Source organism: Xyrauchen texanus, chromosome 4 (assembly GCF_025860055.1).
Source record: "Xyrauchen texanus isolate HMW12.3.18 chromosome 4, RBS_HiC_50CHRs, whole genome shotgun sequence".
NCBI classification, from domain to species: domain Eukaryota; kingdom Metazoa; phylum Chordata; class Actinopteri; order Cypriniformes; family Catostomidae; genus Xyrauchen; species Xyrauchen texanus.
The window spans coordinates 50747803-50764811 of NC_068279.1; the positions used below are offsets into that span (position 1 = coordinate 50747803).

The 17009-nt window shown below is 44.1% G+C and overlaps 1 protein-coding gene across 1 annotated transcript in view; it reads right to left on the reverse strand.

Annotated features, from left to right (window-relative positions):
• The window catches only part of LOC127641676 (E3 SUMO-protein ligase ZBED1-like), a 27582-nt gene extending 12436 nt beyond the window's left edge, over nucleotides 1-15146 (reverse strand). Inside the window, exons 1-2 of the mRNA XM_052124611.1 lie at nucleotides 14935-15146; nucleotides 12648-14200 (exon numbers count right to left, since the gene is read on the reverse strand). Coding sequence (XP_051980571.1) covers nucleotides 12648-14200; nucleotides 14935-15146 — 1765 coding nt within the window. The remainder of the gene's footprint in view (nucleotides 1-12647; nucleotides 14201-14934) is intronic.
• Between the last annotated feature and the right edge of the window lie 1863 nt (nucleotides 15147-17009).

Here is a 17009-nt window from a genome sequence, read left to right on the forward strand (position 1 = left end):
ATTCCCATTTTCTGGTCAAAAATTTTCTAATTTGGTACATTGATAGTACAGGCCAACAGGAACACACAAACCAAGAATGGACCACATTCGCCAATAGGGGGCGCTACATTATTATTATTATAATTCTTCTCCTTGAGCCCCAATAGCTCAAAAAGTCACTGGTCAAAAATTTTCTAAATTGGCACATTGATACTCCATGCCAACGGGTACCCCCAAACCAAGAATGGTCCACATTCGCCCATAGGTGGCACTATAGGCCAGGCCCAAAAAATAAATTTTCAAAGTGATACCATTTCCACGCCATTTGTCCAAATCTTCTGAAACTTGATGTACATGCCTCATTCCTCATGGGGAACAAAAAAGCCTCAAGGACCCATAACTTCCGCCATGATGGATTTTCCCGTACGTTGAAAATTTGTGAAAACCTACAAAACTCTTCTTCTCCTGAACCGTAGCTCCAATTGACTTGAAATTTGGTACATGTGTAGAATTGAAGTCAAATTTTAACAATATATACGTGTCAATAAATCAAATGTAATTTTGACTGATGGTTTTTCAAACCTAACATGCTTAAAGATGACATCACTCTGAAGTACTGTGCAAAGAATGGCCATGCCAAAATTCCCATTTTCTGGTCAAAAATGTTCTAATTTGGTAAATTAATAGTACAGGCCAACAGGAATCCACAAACCAAGAATGACCGACATACGCCACTAGGGGGCACTACAGGACAAGCCAAAATTCCCATTTTCTGGTCAAAAATGTTCTAATTCGGTGCAATAATAGTACAGGCCAACAGGAATCCACAAACCAAGAATGACTGACATTCGCCACTAGGGGGCACTACAGGACAAGCCAAAATTCCCATTTTCTGGTCAAAATTTTTTTAATTTGGTACTTTGATAATACAGGCCAACAGGAACCCACATACCAAGTATGGCCCACATTCGCCCTTAGGGGGCGCTACAGGCCACTCCCAAAATTTTGTTTTCTGGTCAAAAACGTTCTAATTTGGTACATTGATACTACAGGTCAACAGGAACCCTCAAACCAAGAATGGCCAACATTCAGCCCCTAGGGGGCTTACAGGCCATGCCGAAATTCCCATTTTCTGGTCAAAAATGTTCTAATTTGGTACATTAATAGTACAGGCCAACAGGAATCCACAAACCAAGAATGACTGACATTCACCACTAGGTGGCTTAGAGGCCAAGCCGAAATTCCCATTTTCTGGTCAAAAAGGTATAATTTGGTACATTGATACTACAGGCCAACAGGAACCCACAAACCAAGTATGGCCCACATTCAGCCCTTAGAGGGCTACAGGCCACTCCCAAAATTTCGTTTTCTGGTCAAAAATTTTCTAATATGGTACATTGATACTACTGGCCAACAGGAACCCACAAACAAAGAATGGCCAACATTCAGCCCCTAGGGGGCACTAGAGGCCACTTGAAATTCCCATTTTATGGTCAAAAATGTTCTAATTTGGTACATTGATACTACAGGTCAACAGGAACCCTCAAACCAAGAATGGCCAACATTCACCCCTAGGGGGCGCTACAGGAGATGCCGAAATTCCCATTTTCTGGTCAAAAATGTTCTGATTTGGTACATTGATACTACATGGCAACAGGAACCCACAAACCAAGAATGGCCAACATTCGCCCCTAGGGGGGCGCTACAGGTAATTCCCAAAAGTCCCATTTTCTGATCAAATATTTTCTAATTATGTACATTGATACTACAGGCCAACAGGAACCCACAAACCAAGAATGACCCACATTTGCCCATAGGTGGCGCTACAGGCCACGCCCCCAAAAAATATTTTCAAAGTGATACCATTTCCACGCCATTAAACCAATTCTTTTGAATCTTGGTGTACATGCCTCATTTCTCATTGGGAACAAAAATGCCTCAAGGATCCATAAGGTATGATGGATTTTCCTGTACACTGAAAATGTTTCGTTTAGGATTCAGACAGAAATATGTGTTTTTTGGATTCATCCATTGAGAGGGTTTAACCCCAACCCTCTACTGATCAATTTGAAATGATTTGCCATTTTGAGGAGGAATCCGCATTGCTGCTTGCAGCTATATTTTTTGTTGTTTTTTTGTCCACTAGTAAAAATCCTTCTATTTAGCATTTTTCTCATTTAAAACACAACATTTTATACAAATTCTATTACATATATAAACATTTTTATTTACAAAAAATTTACATGGATTCAGAATTTCTTAGAATTTGGTATGTAGTGTTTTTTAGCATGCACTTGCTAAAGTGGAAAAACATAAATTTGTGCTAAACCTGATAATCCATCTTATTCAGCATGATTGAGAATGGAGAATTGAGATGGAGAATCTAGTGTGTTTCAACATTTTTTTATCAAGTCATAACGTCTAGGTTACGGATGTAACCTCCGTTCCCTGATGGAGGGAACGAGACGTTGTGTCGGAGAAGCGACACTAGGGGTCTCTCTTGAGCACCGAATATACCTCTGATCTATGAAAAAAGGCCAATGAGAAGTTGGCAGTCAGTATTTGCATACCCCGCCCCCGGACATACGGGTATAAAGGCGAGGCAAATACTAGAGTTCATTCAGGATTTTTCTGAGGAGCCGGAAATTGTTCTGGCCAATACAGCGGTTCGGCTCAGCGACGTGGCCGGGAAGACACAACATCTCATTCCCTCCATCAGGGAACGGAGGTTACATCCGTAACCTAGACGTTCCCCTTCTGTCGCTCTCTCCACGTTGTGTCGGAGAAGCGACACTAGGGGTCCAATTTAAATCCGCCATGCGCTGAGCCGTGTACGTGTTCTACTGACACAGGAGCGGGCAGGTATTTCTTACGTGCCAAATGACCGGCTGTGTCAGACTGCACGTACCCTTCCCCAATGCCCCTAAAAAGTTGTCGGAATCCTTCTGGTTACCCTAGACAGGGGAACAAGGCGACGCTTGCCAACCTGGGAACGGGCCAAGCCTGGCTGGGCCTTTTTTCTCTCTATGTTTCTCGCATAGAGCAATAGACAGCCGGGGCCCTTACACTCACTAAGGGAAGGGGGTCTTACCCAATTTCCTATTCTTTCAGGGGGAAAAGACCCTGCGGAGACCACCCCTACCCAGCTGGGGTGGTAAGGTGGTGAATACATCACATGTGTTTTTAGGCGACACGTGGAAGTGGCGCGGTGGTAGATCCAGCCTCAGCGAGGGGGGAGTTGCTACACAAGGCGACCGGGGGGCAGTCGAAACTTACCCAAGGAAAACGCGGGTCTGCTCGTAAGGGGACCGTATCATGGAAAATACACACAGGGGGAGTCCGCGTAGGAGTCCTCACCCTGTGGAGCACCTATTCCGGTACAGGGTGGATTTGAGTACCTCCGCCGAACTGCGGACCCATGAGGGCTAGGGAGGAATCGACCAGGGAATCGAGTGAAATCTCCTGGGAAAAAAAGATGCACAGTTTTACCTCAAGTGAGGGAAAGGGCGCTATATGCAAGCGATTCACCCGGCCATCCCATCAGCCTGTTACCGAGTTCTACTGGCTCGGACATGAGAAAACACGGGATGAAACTGACTCAACCCTGAGATTGTAGTATCTCGTAAAGGTGTTGGGTGCTGCTCTACAAATGTCTGCCAGGGAGGTACCCCTGGCCAGTGCCCACGAGGACGCAATGCTCCTTGTCAAGTGAGCTCGGACCCGCGGGGGGGCACGGCCTGAGTGTGATAAGCCAATGAAATGGCATCTACTACCCAGTGGGAAAGCCTCTGTTTGGAGACAGCGTTTCCTTTCCGCTGTCCCCCAAAGCATAACTAGCACAAAGAGCTGCTCAGAATGTCTAAAGCTCTGCGTGCGGTCCAGGTAGGTACGCAAAGCACGTACCGGACACAGCAATGACGGGGCTGGGTCTGCCTCCTCCCGGGGCAACGCTTGCAGGTTCACTACCTGGTCTCTGAAGGGCATGGTAGGAACCTTGGGCACATAGCCCAGTCTTGGTCTTAGGATCACACTCGGTGGTGTTGTCTGACCTGATTAGGACATGTTTGTCTTGAATTAATGGGAGAAACCTCCACAGGGCAAAGAAAACAGTCAACACTAGGCAATTGATATGCCAGCGCAGCGGGGCCCCTCTCCAAAGGCCCGCGGCTGCGTGCCCTTTGCACACGGTGCCCCAACCCAATCGGTAGTGACCAAGACGCGTTGGGACACCTGCTGCAGGGGCACTCCTGCCCGTAGAAAGCAGAGGTCTGTCCAGGGTTTTAGTGTTTTTCGGCAGGCGGGGGTGATTGTCACATGGTGCGTGCCATGGCGCCATGCTCGTCTGGGACTCGAGTCTGAAACCAGTGCTGAAGTGGTCTCATATGCATCAACCCCAGCGGCGGGGTTGCGTCGGAGGATGCTATATGCCCCAGGAGCCTCTAAAAGAGTTTTAGAGGGACCGTTGTGCCTGGCCTGTATTTGGCGAGGCATCTCAGCACCGACTGCGCACGCTCGTTGGTGAGACGTGCGGACATTGAGACTGAGTCTAACTCCATGCCGAGAAAGGAGATGCTCTGAACCGGGGTGAGCTTGCTCTTTTCTCGGTTGAACTGAAGCCCCAAGCGGCTGAGGTGCCTGAGCACCTGGTCTCTGTTAGCGCATAGTAACTCTCGCGAGGGGGCCAGTATGAGCCAGTTGTCGAGGTAATTGAGTATGCGGATGCCGGCTTCTTGGAGCGGGGCAAGAGCTGCCTCTGCGACTTTCGTGAAGATGCGAGGGGACAGAGACATGCCGAAGGGGAGGACTTTGTACTGGAACGCCTGGCCGTCGAACGCGAACCGTAGGAAAGGTCGGTGTCACGGCAAAATTGAGATGTGGAAGTACGCATCCTTCAGGTCTACCGCTGCGAACCAATCTAGGTGCTGGACGCATGTCAAGATACCCTTGTGCGTGAGCATTTTGAACGGGAGTTTGAGCAGCGCTCGGTTGAAAACTCACAGGTCCAAGATTGGTCGTAAGCCGCCGCCTTTCTTGGGTACAATGAAGTAAGGGCTGTAGAAACCCTTCTTCATTTCGGTTGGAGGTACAGGCTGTATCGCGTCTTTGAGTAGAAGAGTAGCGATCTCCGTGCGCAGGAGTTTGGCATGTTGGCCGTGCACTGCTGTAAAGCGGACGCCCGTGAAGGGGGGCGGGGGCCTGGCAAACTGAATTGCGTAACCGAGTCGGATGGTCTGGGCCAGCCAGCAAGACGGGTTGGGAAGTGAGAGTCATGCATCCAATCTCCGTGCTAGGGGCACCAAAGGGACAAGTATTTTTGACGTTCGCAGCGGGGCAGAGCAGGTAGTACGCCCTCGGGAGGCGAGGACGCGTCCCCAGGCTCTGGTTCTGAGAAAAGACGCACATGCCCATGGAGACAATCAAGTAGCCATGAGGGGGAGGGGGACGGGATTTTCTGGTCCAACCTCGTGCTTGCGGTACCCGGGGAAGCATATCGGACCTCTGTGCATTAGGCTTAGACTGGGCGCGCAGACGAGTCACCAACATCCGACGCCGCTGTAATGCTCTCTGATGCAGCGGTGATTATCGTCATCCAATCCCGGGCAGCACTCATCCCGAGCAGATGGGAGCAAGCAAGCGTGCTGGGGAGGCGGGTGGTTCGCGGGGATTTACTCGGCGAACACAGCCCGTCTTTGTCCCCAAATCGCCTTCATCGCCCGTGGCGCCTGCCCCGATCCCGTGGGAAAGAGGCGAGGCGTGGGGGGTGGCTGAAGTGGCTTTATCTCATGACAAAATAAAGCCACGACCGCAATGCTGTTATGGCTATGTTCTCGCACTGAGAACATAGACCATTCATAAAAACGCTGCCTGCATGTAATCGCAACCCAGGTATGCCAGGCAGCTTTTATGACCATCAGAGGTGGGGAGAAATCAACCGCATCCAGAAACTACACAGAGGCGGAAACACGTCCGGAAACACGTCCGGAAACATGTTCAACGTCGCTGTTGTAGAGTATGAACGGAAAATCATGAACTCATTAATTCTGAATGCAATGCACACATTTTTACTAAGTGTTCTAAAACCCCCACACCCTGTGACTCCCCATCTAAATCACCAGGTAGTGCCAGCAAGTCTGGGAGTTAGAATGCTTCTTGACGTTTTTACAACCCAAAGAGCCTCTCCAGAGACACTCGTGATATCGCCATCTACACACTGAAAATCTATACACTCATACCATTTAAAACCAAGAAATGGCTTAGTTTTAAGGAAATATGTTTTATTCCCGTATGCTTGGGTATTTCTGCTATTATATCAAACTAGTTAAGATTGTTTAGTTGTGTAGTTAAACTCTGGGGGCTTATATAGAGGGTCTGAGAATATATAGTCACTTTTAAGTGTACCAAATACAAGTTTCTTGGTATCAAATTAAAACTTACGACTCGCCCTAGCTGAATATATATATAAGGTTACATTAAAATGTATTCTGCTATGTTTTACCATCTTTTGAGTGATCAAAACACTCTACGTTTTTGGAGCAGTCCGATATCCTCCGGGTGAAAGGACTCTCTCTCAGTTTCAACCATTACTCCTAAGATGCTTTGAACTTCCCGCGAGCGATCCACACTCGAGAAGCTCCAAGAGAAATCCTCCATCTCATGGACGTAACGAGGACATTCACGCACACACGCAGTCTTGTTCAGCGACACAAAGGTCCATTTTGCAAGTATTATCCCATCTAAATTCAAATGTGTTAAAGTGTGTAAGTCCCTTGCTGGCTCTTAAGGTTTAACTGTTGTAACAAATCTCTTATTTTCCTTACTGTTTTACTTTGTTTGTTCTATGTTAAATGTTTGTTGTTAAATGTGTTCTACGTTTGTTAAGTTTGTGATATATCCTAGTTCCTTGTATTAAACCCAATTATACGCTTGATTGTCTGTGTTTGTTGGTCATAAAGCAAAGCCTCTTTAATGTGCGATCTAAAGCTATGAGCTGATATTATCAAAGTAAGTTAACGTGCTTTGATTAAGTAAGCTTATACTAAGAATAAACCTTCTGGAGAATTGATCAAGAGTATCGAGCAAAGTGGTTTGCTGGACGAACTGGTTGGTTGCTGATGCGGGTTAATTCCATTAAGGTGTTCTGAAAATTAATACAGCCTGTCTGCATGATGTATATTCCTAATTAATTATAATTTGTTGTGTTTAATTATCTATATATATCTGAAGCAGACTTTTGGGCTATATAACCCCTGTTTTGGGGCAATTTAGAATGTATTGGTATCTGGTTCAAACCGTATGATTAATCATTGATTCCAATCATTAATATTAATTGTACATTCCCCAAACCTGAACCAAGAAACCCTACATAATGGTGCAGAATAATGCGGGTACATTTTAAGCTTTGTTTTGTGAACTAATGAATTGTCAATTTTGTGTATTTTTGTTGTTAATAATGTACGCGAGCGCGCCGAACTGAAAGGCACAAAGCCGATTCTCAGTTCAGCATTTAACAGCGGCTAAATATATGTCAACATTTATTTTTGCCACTGTTGATTGCCACAATAAACTGCAGTCCATAATACTAAATTGTTCTGGTAAAGACGAAGAAATCTCTTTGCTGTGGGACATTTCATTTTAGTTTTATCGAAATCACCTGTCTAGAACGAGTCTCTTCTTTCAACGTGATCTAAAACTGTTATGGGCCAGTTTCCCCAAACAGGTAAAGGCCTTATTTGTGTCATTAAAATTGAACGTGGTTATTTCGGTAGCCTAATAATCGACTACAACGACCACTCCCTAAAAGTTAAAGTCAGCCTAGCTAACTGATGCAAACTTTTTGCAGACCTAATCAGAAAACGCGTCAAGCCAGTATCTGATTGGGAATCGTATACGGGAGTCTTTGAACCTTGATCAAGTGATAAAACAACAGCGAAGAAATCCTGTTGTGTATTTATTTATTGTGTGTTGGCAGCGAAGAAAAATACTGCCACACACACTTGTGTGCAGGAAACTGGCACAAACGAATCCACCGAAATTTAAAACTTCACCTGTGATGGTGCAGACAATCAGGGCATAACACGAGCCCAGATTTGAGTCACACTGAAGTATAGGGTGTAACACCGCTGACTAACACTAGAGGGCAACCTCAAGCGGAACCCTCAGAAACTGCGCACTCCTTTACTTCATCCTGCGTGAGCGCAACACCGCCATCGTGTGGACATTCTCGAAATAGGTCTACTCCCTTCCATTTATTTTCCTTTGGTAGTTATCTGAACAGCCCTTTTCATTGCTTTCTTTGGCTATGGTTTTTTTTGTTTTGTTTTGTTTACTGTTATAAACGTTTTCATTTGTTGAATTTGTTACTACAAGTATTTGGGTTTAGCAAAACTTCCCCGCCTCTCTGACTGAATACACTTGGTTGAATTTTGGTTGAAAAAAAAAATCATTTCTGAACTTAAAATTGAATTAAGTGTCTCAGTACAGCTGCTGATATCCCACTTCGAGGGAGCACGCCCTTTGTGGCATTCCCTGCTAAGTCGGCTTATCTCTCTTTTCCTCCTTTTATTTAATTTTGGAATTGTTTACCATCTATTCCTATTTGTTCTTTCCTTTTTAATTATCTTCCCTTTTTGGTGATTAATACTTGTTATTACTCCTTTGCTCTTACTACTATCAGTTATTAGTCTGTTACTTAACGTCCCTTTACACGCTTATTTAAATCGAGTTTAACAAGTTTAAATTTTATTTAACTTAAGAGTGTCTGTTCATCCTGCCTTGTTTAATTCTGTCTTTTCTTGTGGTTAGATTGTTTTGATAATTAACATCTTTGTCGAAATTCCTTTTTTGTTTATCATTATTTGGTAAAGCCTTTTGCCTGTTATTTCTACACACATAATTACTCAATTTGGTTCAAACAAGGAAGCCTTAATTCACTTTAAGTTTCACTTGCTAAATCCTGTTCTGTATTTGTACGTAGAATTCCCTAGTGCGCTGTGGTGATTTGACTGTCATCTCTGGTTGGTTCCCAGCGAGCTGGTTTATCCGACCGGCGTTACCGACGCTGGCCGTATGTAAGTCTCGGACTCTTCTGTCTCTTTTCATTGGTGCGGCATGCAATGACATCAGCAATTGGGCACTCCAAAGGAAAGTCAACCCCATCAGTCGACACACAGGGCAAGTTTGGAATAATTACCTAAACCAAGGCCTGAAGAGGGGCCACTCTTTTGAGGGTTCTAGGGAAAATCCAATCTTGTTGTGCCGTCTGGCAGTTGACACCTTGGTGTTGCCGGTTGTGTTTAAAATCAAGTTGTTTGAGAGGGCGCACCGTGATAGTAGCAGAGGGCCCGGGGACACTGCGGTCAAGTGTTTGGGACCGTTGGAAAGATTGACTGTGCGCTGGTCCCCAGCAGAGTGACCTCAATTCACCCCAGGCAAACTAAAATAAGGTAAAATCCATCCACAAGTATAGGCCACATAATATTAGATATTTACCCGGTCATTTAAGTGTTTGGCCCATTTCTTTTCTTTCTCTCCCCTAAGCCACACCATCTTCCTAGGGTTTATACCTCGATAGCGCCCCACCCTGTTGGTCCTATCATAGGCCCTAGCAGTGGTGGTAGACTTAGGCCCTTTTTCTACTGCCTATCTATTCCTAACATTATTTTGTTCAGTTTTATTCCATGCCGCCTCTTCTCGCGGTTCAATTGTGTTCTGCTCTTTTCTGCTGTTCTGTTCTGTCATGTTGTGTACTTCTAGTTCACATTAAGACAGAGCCTACAAGAGCCATCAAGGAAAACTGAATAAAGGGACAAACAAGCAGCCCGCATCTTTAATGACCCTTTTGGGCTGCCGCCTTGTCAAATTCTTTATTTAGACCTGCACTGACCCGCAAAATTCGGCCCGTCTAACTGTCTGCACCAGTTAGTCAAAATTACGGCTTATAATAAGCCACATCATTGTAGCTCGCTAACCCTACACATACTTGCATTGGCCTCTTTGTGTGTGCTGTTTTTCTCTCGCCTAGATCAGCTACGCCTCGAGACCAAGGAACAGCACGAGGAAGGGGATGAAACGGACCCAGAGCTACAAAAAGAAGTAGAGAGACTTCAAAATGCCCTGGAAAATCTTCTCCTAGACACAGACCAAAGAGAACAGTCGGAGAGAAAAGCCAGAGAGGAACTCGGCGAAAAGCTGCAACAAGGCGAGTCTCTCCTTGCAAGAGCAGAGATTGAACTAAAAGAAAGAGATGCTAAAGCAAAAGCCTGTGAAAAGCACCTGAACACGGCCCAAGCTGAAATCCATGAACTTATTCAGCACGGAGACCATCTCAAATACGAACTTGACACTGTTCACAGAGAACTGAAACATTCTTATAGACTGCAAAGTGAACAGAAAGGGGAAACGCACACCACAGAGTTTCCCGTGACCAGTCGGCCCAAGTTTTTCAGCCAAGAGCTCAGAGCTGAAAAGGGGGGTGAAAGCCCACTGTCCAAAATGTCACCAGCCAGCCTCCAAGAACCCCCGTCAGCAACAAAAGGGTGGGAGCCCGCCCACAAAATCCTGGTCACCAACCACGGCATGGCTCCCAAAGAACTTGACAAGCTGGCCAGAAACATCCCTACTTTCACCCCAAATCCTGCAGGAGGCCACGATGTGCACGCCTACCTGCAAGACATAGACTTTCACTTGCACACTGTTCCCAACGTGACCACTTGGGACAGATTGTACCTGCTAAGAGTTACGTCTGGTCGCGACGCGCGCAGCTTCCTGGATCGGCAATCAGAGGCTGTCAAATCAGACTACCTACAGCTACGGCAGGCCTTCATCAGAGAATTCTCTGATCCAGAGTCAGAACAAGGACTCATCACCGCTATGGACCTCAAACAGGCCTGACTGGAAACAAAATGGCTTTAAAACTTCGAACAGCAAGCCTATCATACACCAACACCTGTTCCAAGAATGTAATGACATCACAAGAAATCACAACATGATTGTCTACTGGAAGAAGGTGAAAGGACACTCAAGGCAACCAGGCCTTGACAAAGACTTGAATGACCAAACCGATGCCCTTGCCAAGGCTGGCGCACTACACGGTACTCTATGGTCACCTCCAACCCACCCACCCACCTTTAACGTTGCAGTGATAACCCGTAGTAAACGAACTGTCCCTGCAACAGTGCCACCCTCACAGCCTTTAACGCTGGCTCCGCAGATTTCAAACAACGACATAGCGGACATGCAAGCCTCTGACACATCCATACTGACTTTTCTGGAAACTCCTGGGGGTCCAAGTTCAACTACACATCAGTCATCATCCAATCTCATCTGGCCAAGTGGAACGATCGGATCGTACCATGGTCAGTATGTTGAAAAAGTATGTGTCTGCCAATCAGAAAGACTGGGATGTAAAACTCCCACTGGTGCTAATGGCCCTCAGAGCTACCCCGCAGGACTCAACTCGCGTGTCTCCCTTCGAACTAATGACTGCGTGGCAGATGACACTGCCACTGCATCTGCTGTATCAGCCAGGAGACTCCAGCCTCGTCACAGCCTGCACCACTCACCAGTACCTCGACTAGTTACACCCCGGCACCTGAAAGCAACAACAACTTTTGTTGCTTTCGCCCAACAACAACTAAAAGAGCAACTCACCACACAGAGTGCATCCCTGCAGACCATCGGCAAGACCTTGAGAGGAACGGTGGTAATTCTCAACACTCACAGCGTTCTACTGAACCAGACAGTGAACTCCATGAAACAGCTTTTACTGTCTTCCAGAACGACTTTGCTCAAATGCAGCTGGTCACAGCCCTAATAACCACCTGCTACAAAACCCTCATGATTCACCTGCCATCCGTCATTGTGATGATTGTCGTCCGATGATGTCTCCACAGGGACTTCATCCGACGAAAAGGGGGACTGTAGAGTATGAATGGAAAATCATGAACTCATTAATTCTGAATGCAATGCACACATTTTTACTAAGGGTTCTAAAACCCCCACACCCTGTGACTCCCCATCTAAATCACCAGGTAGTGCCAGCAAGTCTGGGAGTTAGAATGCTTCTTGACGTTTTTACAACCCAAAGAGCCTCTCCAGAGACACTCGTGATTAGGGCTGCAACTAACGATTATTTTGATAATCGATTAATCGGACGATTATTTTTTCGATTAATCGATTAATCGGATAAAGTTTTTTAAATTCAATTTGATTTTTTTTTGTAACAAAATAAAACCCTAAATCAGTGTATTTATGTGTAAAAGTGTACTTTAAAAAGTGCAAAAGCCACACATTGAGTTTTACTAATATAATCTTTAATTTGGACATTTTAAACCTTAAAACACAAAAGTTTGTCCAGTTTTTAAACAGTAAAACTTAAATATCCAAAATATAAATAAACAAAACAAAATATTGAGTTGTGCTCATATAAACTATTAAGGAGCAGATTTAGTTGAAATATCAAAATTATAAATAATAAACAAACAAACAAATGTTACTGTTTTATACAGAGGTAGAATGTAGAAGAAGAGGAAAACTGTCACTGTTCAGTGTTGTTCATACTGAACATGTTTCTTATTCACTATTCCAAAACTTTGAATTGGAATGCAAAAATGTCCGCATGTCCACATGCTCCGGGCTGAGGCTGGCTCTCTTTTTGCAAGCTATGTTACCTGCAGCAGAGAACAGACGCTCAGATGGTGTTGAGGTGCTTGGGATACACAAGTAGGATTTAGCTAATTTTGCCAAAGTGGGATATTTATCTTTATTATCTCTCCACCAATCCAAAGGATTTTCTTCCTTGGCTAGGGGCCTCTCAACAAAGTAAGCCATGACTTCATTTCTTATTTGAGTGTTGTGGTCCTCCTCAGCTTTCTCCTCTCTGCTCTCTTCCTCACTGCTGTCTCCAGACTCAAGGAGTGAGTCAATCAAAGATGTTGAAGGTTCAGCTGCGGTTCTTATGGTTGAGGTGGTAATTTGCTGCTGCTGCACCATCTCCCTTCTTGCTGCAAGTGCTTCAGTTTGCAGTTTAGCTTGAACTGTTATAATTTGCTCAGGTGACAGAAATTTCAGTTTTCTGAACCTTGGGTCCAGAGCAGAGGAGAGAATCACAGGATTATCTACCTGATCAAAGAGTGTTTCCTTCCATCTGTTTTGAAGCAGCTCAACTGCTGTGACTTGGAAGGACTTCACTGAAGCTGTATCGTAGGCAGCACCTTCAGTGGACTTCAAGAGCCCTTTCACAAGTGGAGGCAACGAAGAGACTGTTATATATTCCTGCCCACTCATAAAGACAGTGGCACATTCAAACGGCTTAAGAGCAGTGGAAAGCTCTTCAAGCAGACTCCACTGGTCTGGTTTCAAGTCAAGATAGCGTTTGCCTCTGTGAGTGAGGGATGGGTCAGATAGAGTTGCAGTTACAGGCCACCTCTGTTCAATCAGTCTGTTAACCATATAAAATGTACTGTTCCATCTTGTACTTACATCCTGAACAAGCTTATGGTCAGGTGTGCCCATTTGTTTCTGTTTTTCTTTCAGCTTGCTGCAGGCTAGCTCACTTTTTTTTAAATGCTCGACAAGACATCTTGCAGCTCCAAATGCTCTTTGAATGACTGTGTTCTTTAATGCAGCATTAATCACCAACTGCAAGGTGTGGCCAGTGCAGCGTATACTGGTCCACCCATGTTTCTCCTCCAGTAATTTTGCAGCAGCCACAATGTTCGCACCATTGTCATGTACAATGGCACAAATTTTCTCAAAAGGGATTTCAAACTTGACTGCTACTTCTTCCAACCACTCTGCAATGTTGGTTGAGGTATGTCTGTCTTCGAGTGGCATGGTGGTAAGGCAGACAGATGTCATCTTCCAGTCATTCCCAATGTAATGGCATGTAATGCCAAGGTAAGCTTCAGTGGCAACACTTGTCCATATATCAGTAGTTAAAGCCATTCTGCTGTTGGTGGTGTTTATAGCACTCTTAATTTTTTGGAATGCCTCCTGGTACTTCCTCTCCATTAATTTTGTGAAGTGGGTCCTTGAGGGAAGAATGTATCCTGGGTTGAGTATGCTGACCATTTTTTTGAATCCTTCATCTTCCACCATTGCCATTGGCCGCATGTCAGTTACCAACATACTAAGTATGGCATCTGTTACAATGGCTGCTTGTTGAGGAGTGCATGGGGGATTTCTCCTCTGAACAAATTCACTCATGGTGAGCTGTTTCTTTCTGGAAAAAAAAAACAGCATTTGAGTATGCAAGGAGAAACAACTTATGTTTAAATCAACATTTGCATTGTTTTTAATGATAATTGCTGATGGCAAGTTGACAACCATGATTAATGTAAAAAAAAATCAGAATTATATAAAAATTTACACAGACATGTTGTTCAGATGTGAAGATATAAACCAAAAACATCTCAAATATATAATTCATTTAATTTTTATGAATTATAAGAATATATTGATAAATTAAATATAGAAAGACTGAAAACAAGCTTGTGAACGTAGTAGAGCTACGCATTTTTTTCCCCGACAAAGCCTTTTTAATCGGTGATTGATGTAGAATAGAATGACTGCTGCACTTGACAGGGCTAAAACGAGCAGAGAGAGCGGCGGCGTGCTTGAGAGAGAGCCCGGCGCAGCGCCCTCTCACGTCTTCAAACAACACGAAGCTGTCTTGCTCTCTCTCCCTCGCGCATATTAATCAAAATCTATTGACACGATAGTAAAAGGTCGGAAGACCGCAGTTTCACGTGGAGCATTTGGAGATTTTTAGAGATTAGAGACTCTAGGAACAACATCTCAATGAACAAAATCTCAACTAAATTATAAAGGCCTGTCTCAAATACAAGCCGGTGCAGTTCGACGATTTGGGAAAATAAAAGCCCGGGCTATTATTTGAAGTTTTACGGGTATACCATTTTCACATCTTCATATAATGAGGATACAGTTTTTGCTTACCGTGCTGTTTCACCTTCATCCGTGACACCAACGTGTTTCCTCTTCATGTGTTCGTGCATCACTGTGGTACTTCCATGCCACACAAGCTCAGCTTTGCATAACTTGCAGGTAACGATCTTCTTTGCTGCATTTAATGTAAAATGCTCCCATGCCTTAGATGACTTGGGGCGCACACTTTTTTCTGCCGCCGATTGATTTGTACTCTCTGCCATTTCGCGTGTGACTGTTGTCATGAAAGTGACGTCATCAGTAAACGCTCCCTGTGACGTAAGCAGACCAACTAATCGATAATGACATTCGTTGACAATGATTTTCATAATCGATTATTATCGATTTTATCGATTAGTTGTTGCAGCCCTACTCGTGATATCGCCATCTACACACTGAAAATCTATACACTCATACCATTTAAAACCAAGAAATGGCTTAGTTTTAAGGAAATATGTTTTATTCCCATATGCTTGGGTATTTCTGCTATTATATCAAACTAGTTAAGATTGTTTAGTTGTGTAGTTAAACTCTGGGGGCTTATATAGAGGGTCTAAGAATATATATTCACTTTTAAGTGTACCAAATACAAGTTTCTTGGTATCAAATTAAAACTTACGACTCGCCCTAGCTGAATATATATATACGGTTACATTAAAATGTATTCTGCTATGTTTTACCATCTTTTGAGTGATTCAAACCACATCCAGGACCCTGTCATAAATTAGGCAAATGAGTAGCCTTGACAAGACAAAGGGAACCATCTCGCGCCAAAACTGAGGAGCCTCATTGGGTCGTTTCTCCCAAAGGAGGCGTGACCTTCCTACCTTAAAAGTCAGGATTTGGTGTGGAATCACTCTCTCTTTGTCCTCTCTTGTCCTCTTGCTTTCTTACTTACTGCAAGATCTTGTAGATTTACACTCTACAATATCAGGAAGATAAGACCCTTCCTCTCTGTACATGCCACACAACTGCTCGTTCAGTCCCTTGTCATAACTAGACTGGACTACTGTAACGCTCTCATTGCAGGCCTTCCTGCATGTGCTATTAGACCTCTCCAAATGATCCAGAATGCAGCAGCACGTCTGGTCTTTAATGAACCTAAGAGAGCACATGTTACACCACTCTTTGTCTCTCTCCACTGGCTGCCGGTTCATGCCCGTTTTAAATTCAAGGCCCTGATGCTGGCATATAAAACAGTCACTGGGTCTGCTCCAGCATACCTTAAAACATTTATGCAGAGCTACGTTCCCACCAGAAGCCTGCGGTCAGCTAAGGAACGTCGCCTTGTCGTACCAAAACAAAGAGGCACCAAAACACTTTCCCGGACTTTCAGTTTCATCATACCACGGTGGTGGAATGACCTTCCCAACTCAATCCGGGAAGCTAACTCACTCTCTATCTTCAAAAAACGGCTAAAAACACATCTTTTCCAAAGCACTTAACCGGTCAATAAAAAAAATAAAAATAAAATATATATATATATATATATATATATATATATATATATATATATATTTACATTTCTTGTTGCACTTAAATCTGTTTTGTATACTATTATGATGATAGTGAAACTTTGTAATATGGCACTTTTTTTGTACCACTGTCTCCCTAAGATGATTCGCTGATGTTCTTCCTCTTTTGTAAGTCGCTTTGGATAAAAGCGTCTGCCAAATGAATAAATGTAAATGTAAATGTACTTTCTCTTCTGAACCTCTTCAAGTTTTCTTCAACTTCTCTTCAAACTCTCGTCAGACATGTCTTTTGTTTTATTTGGAGTTTATCTCAGTCTTTTCCTTGTCTTCAGACAAAGCTCAACACTCCACGTTTTTGGAGCAGTGCGATATCCTCCGGGTGAAAGGACTCTCTCTCAGTTTCAACCATTACTCCTAAGATGCTTTGAACTTCCCGTGAGCGATCCACGCTCGAGAAGCTCCAAGAGAAATCCTCCATCTCACGGACGTAACGAGGACATTCACGCACACACGCAGTATTGTTCAGCGACACAAAGGTCCATTTTGCAAGTATTATCCCATCTAAATTCAAATGCGTTAAAGTGTGTAAGTCCCTTGCTGGCTCTTAAGGTT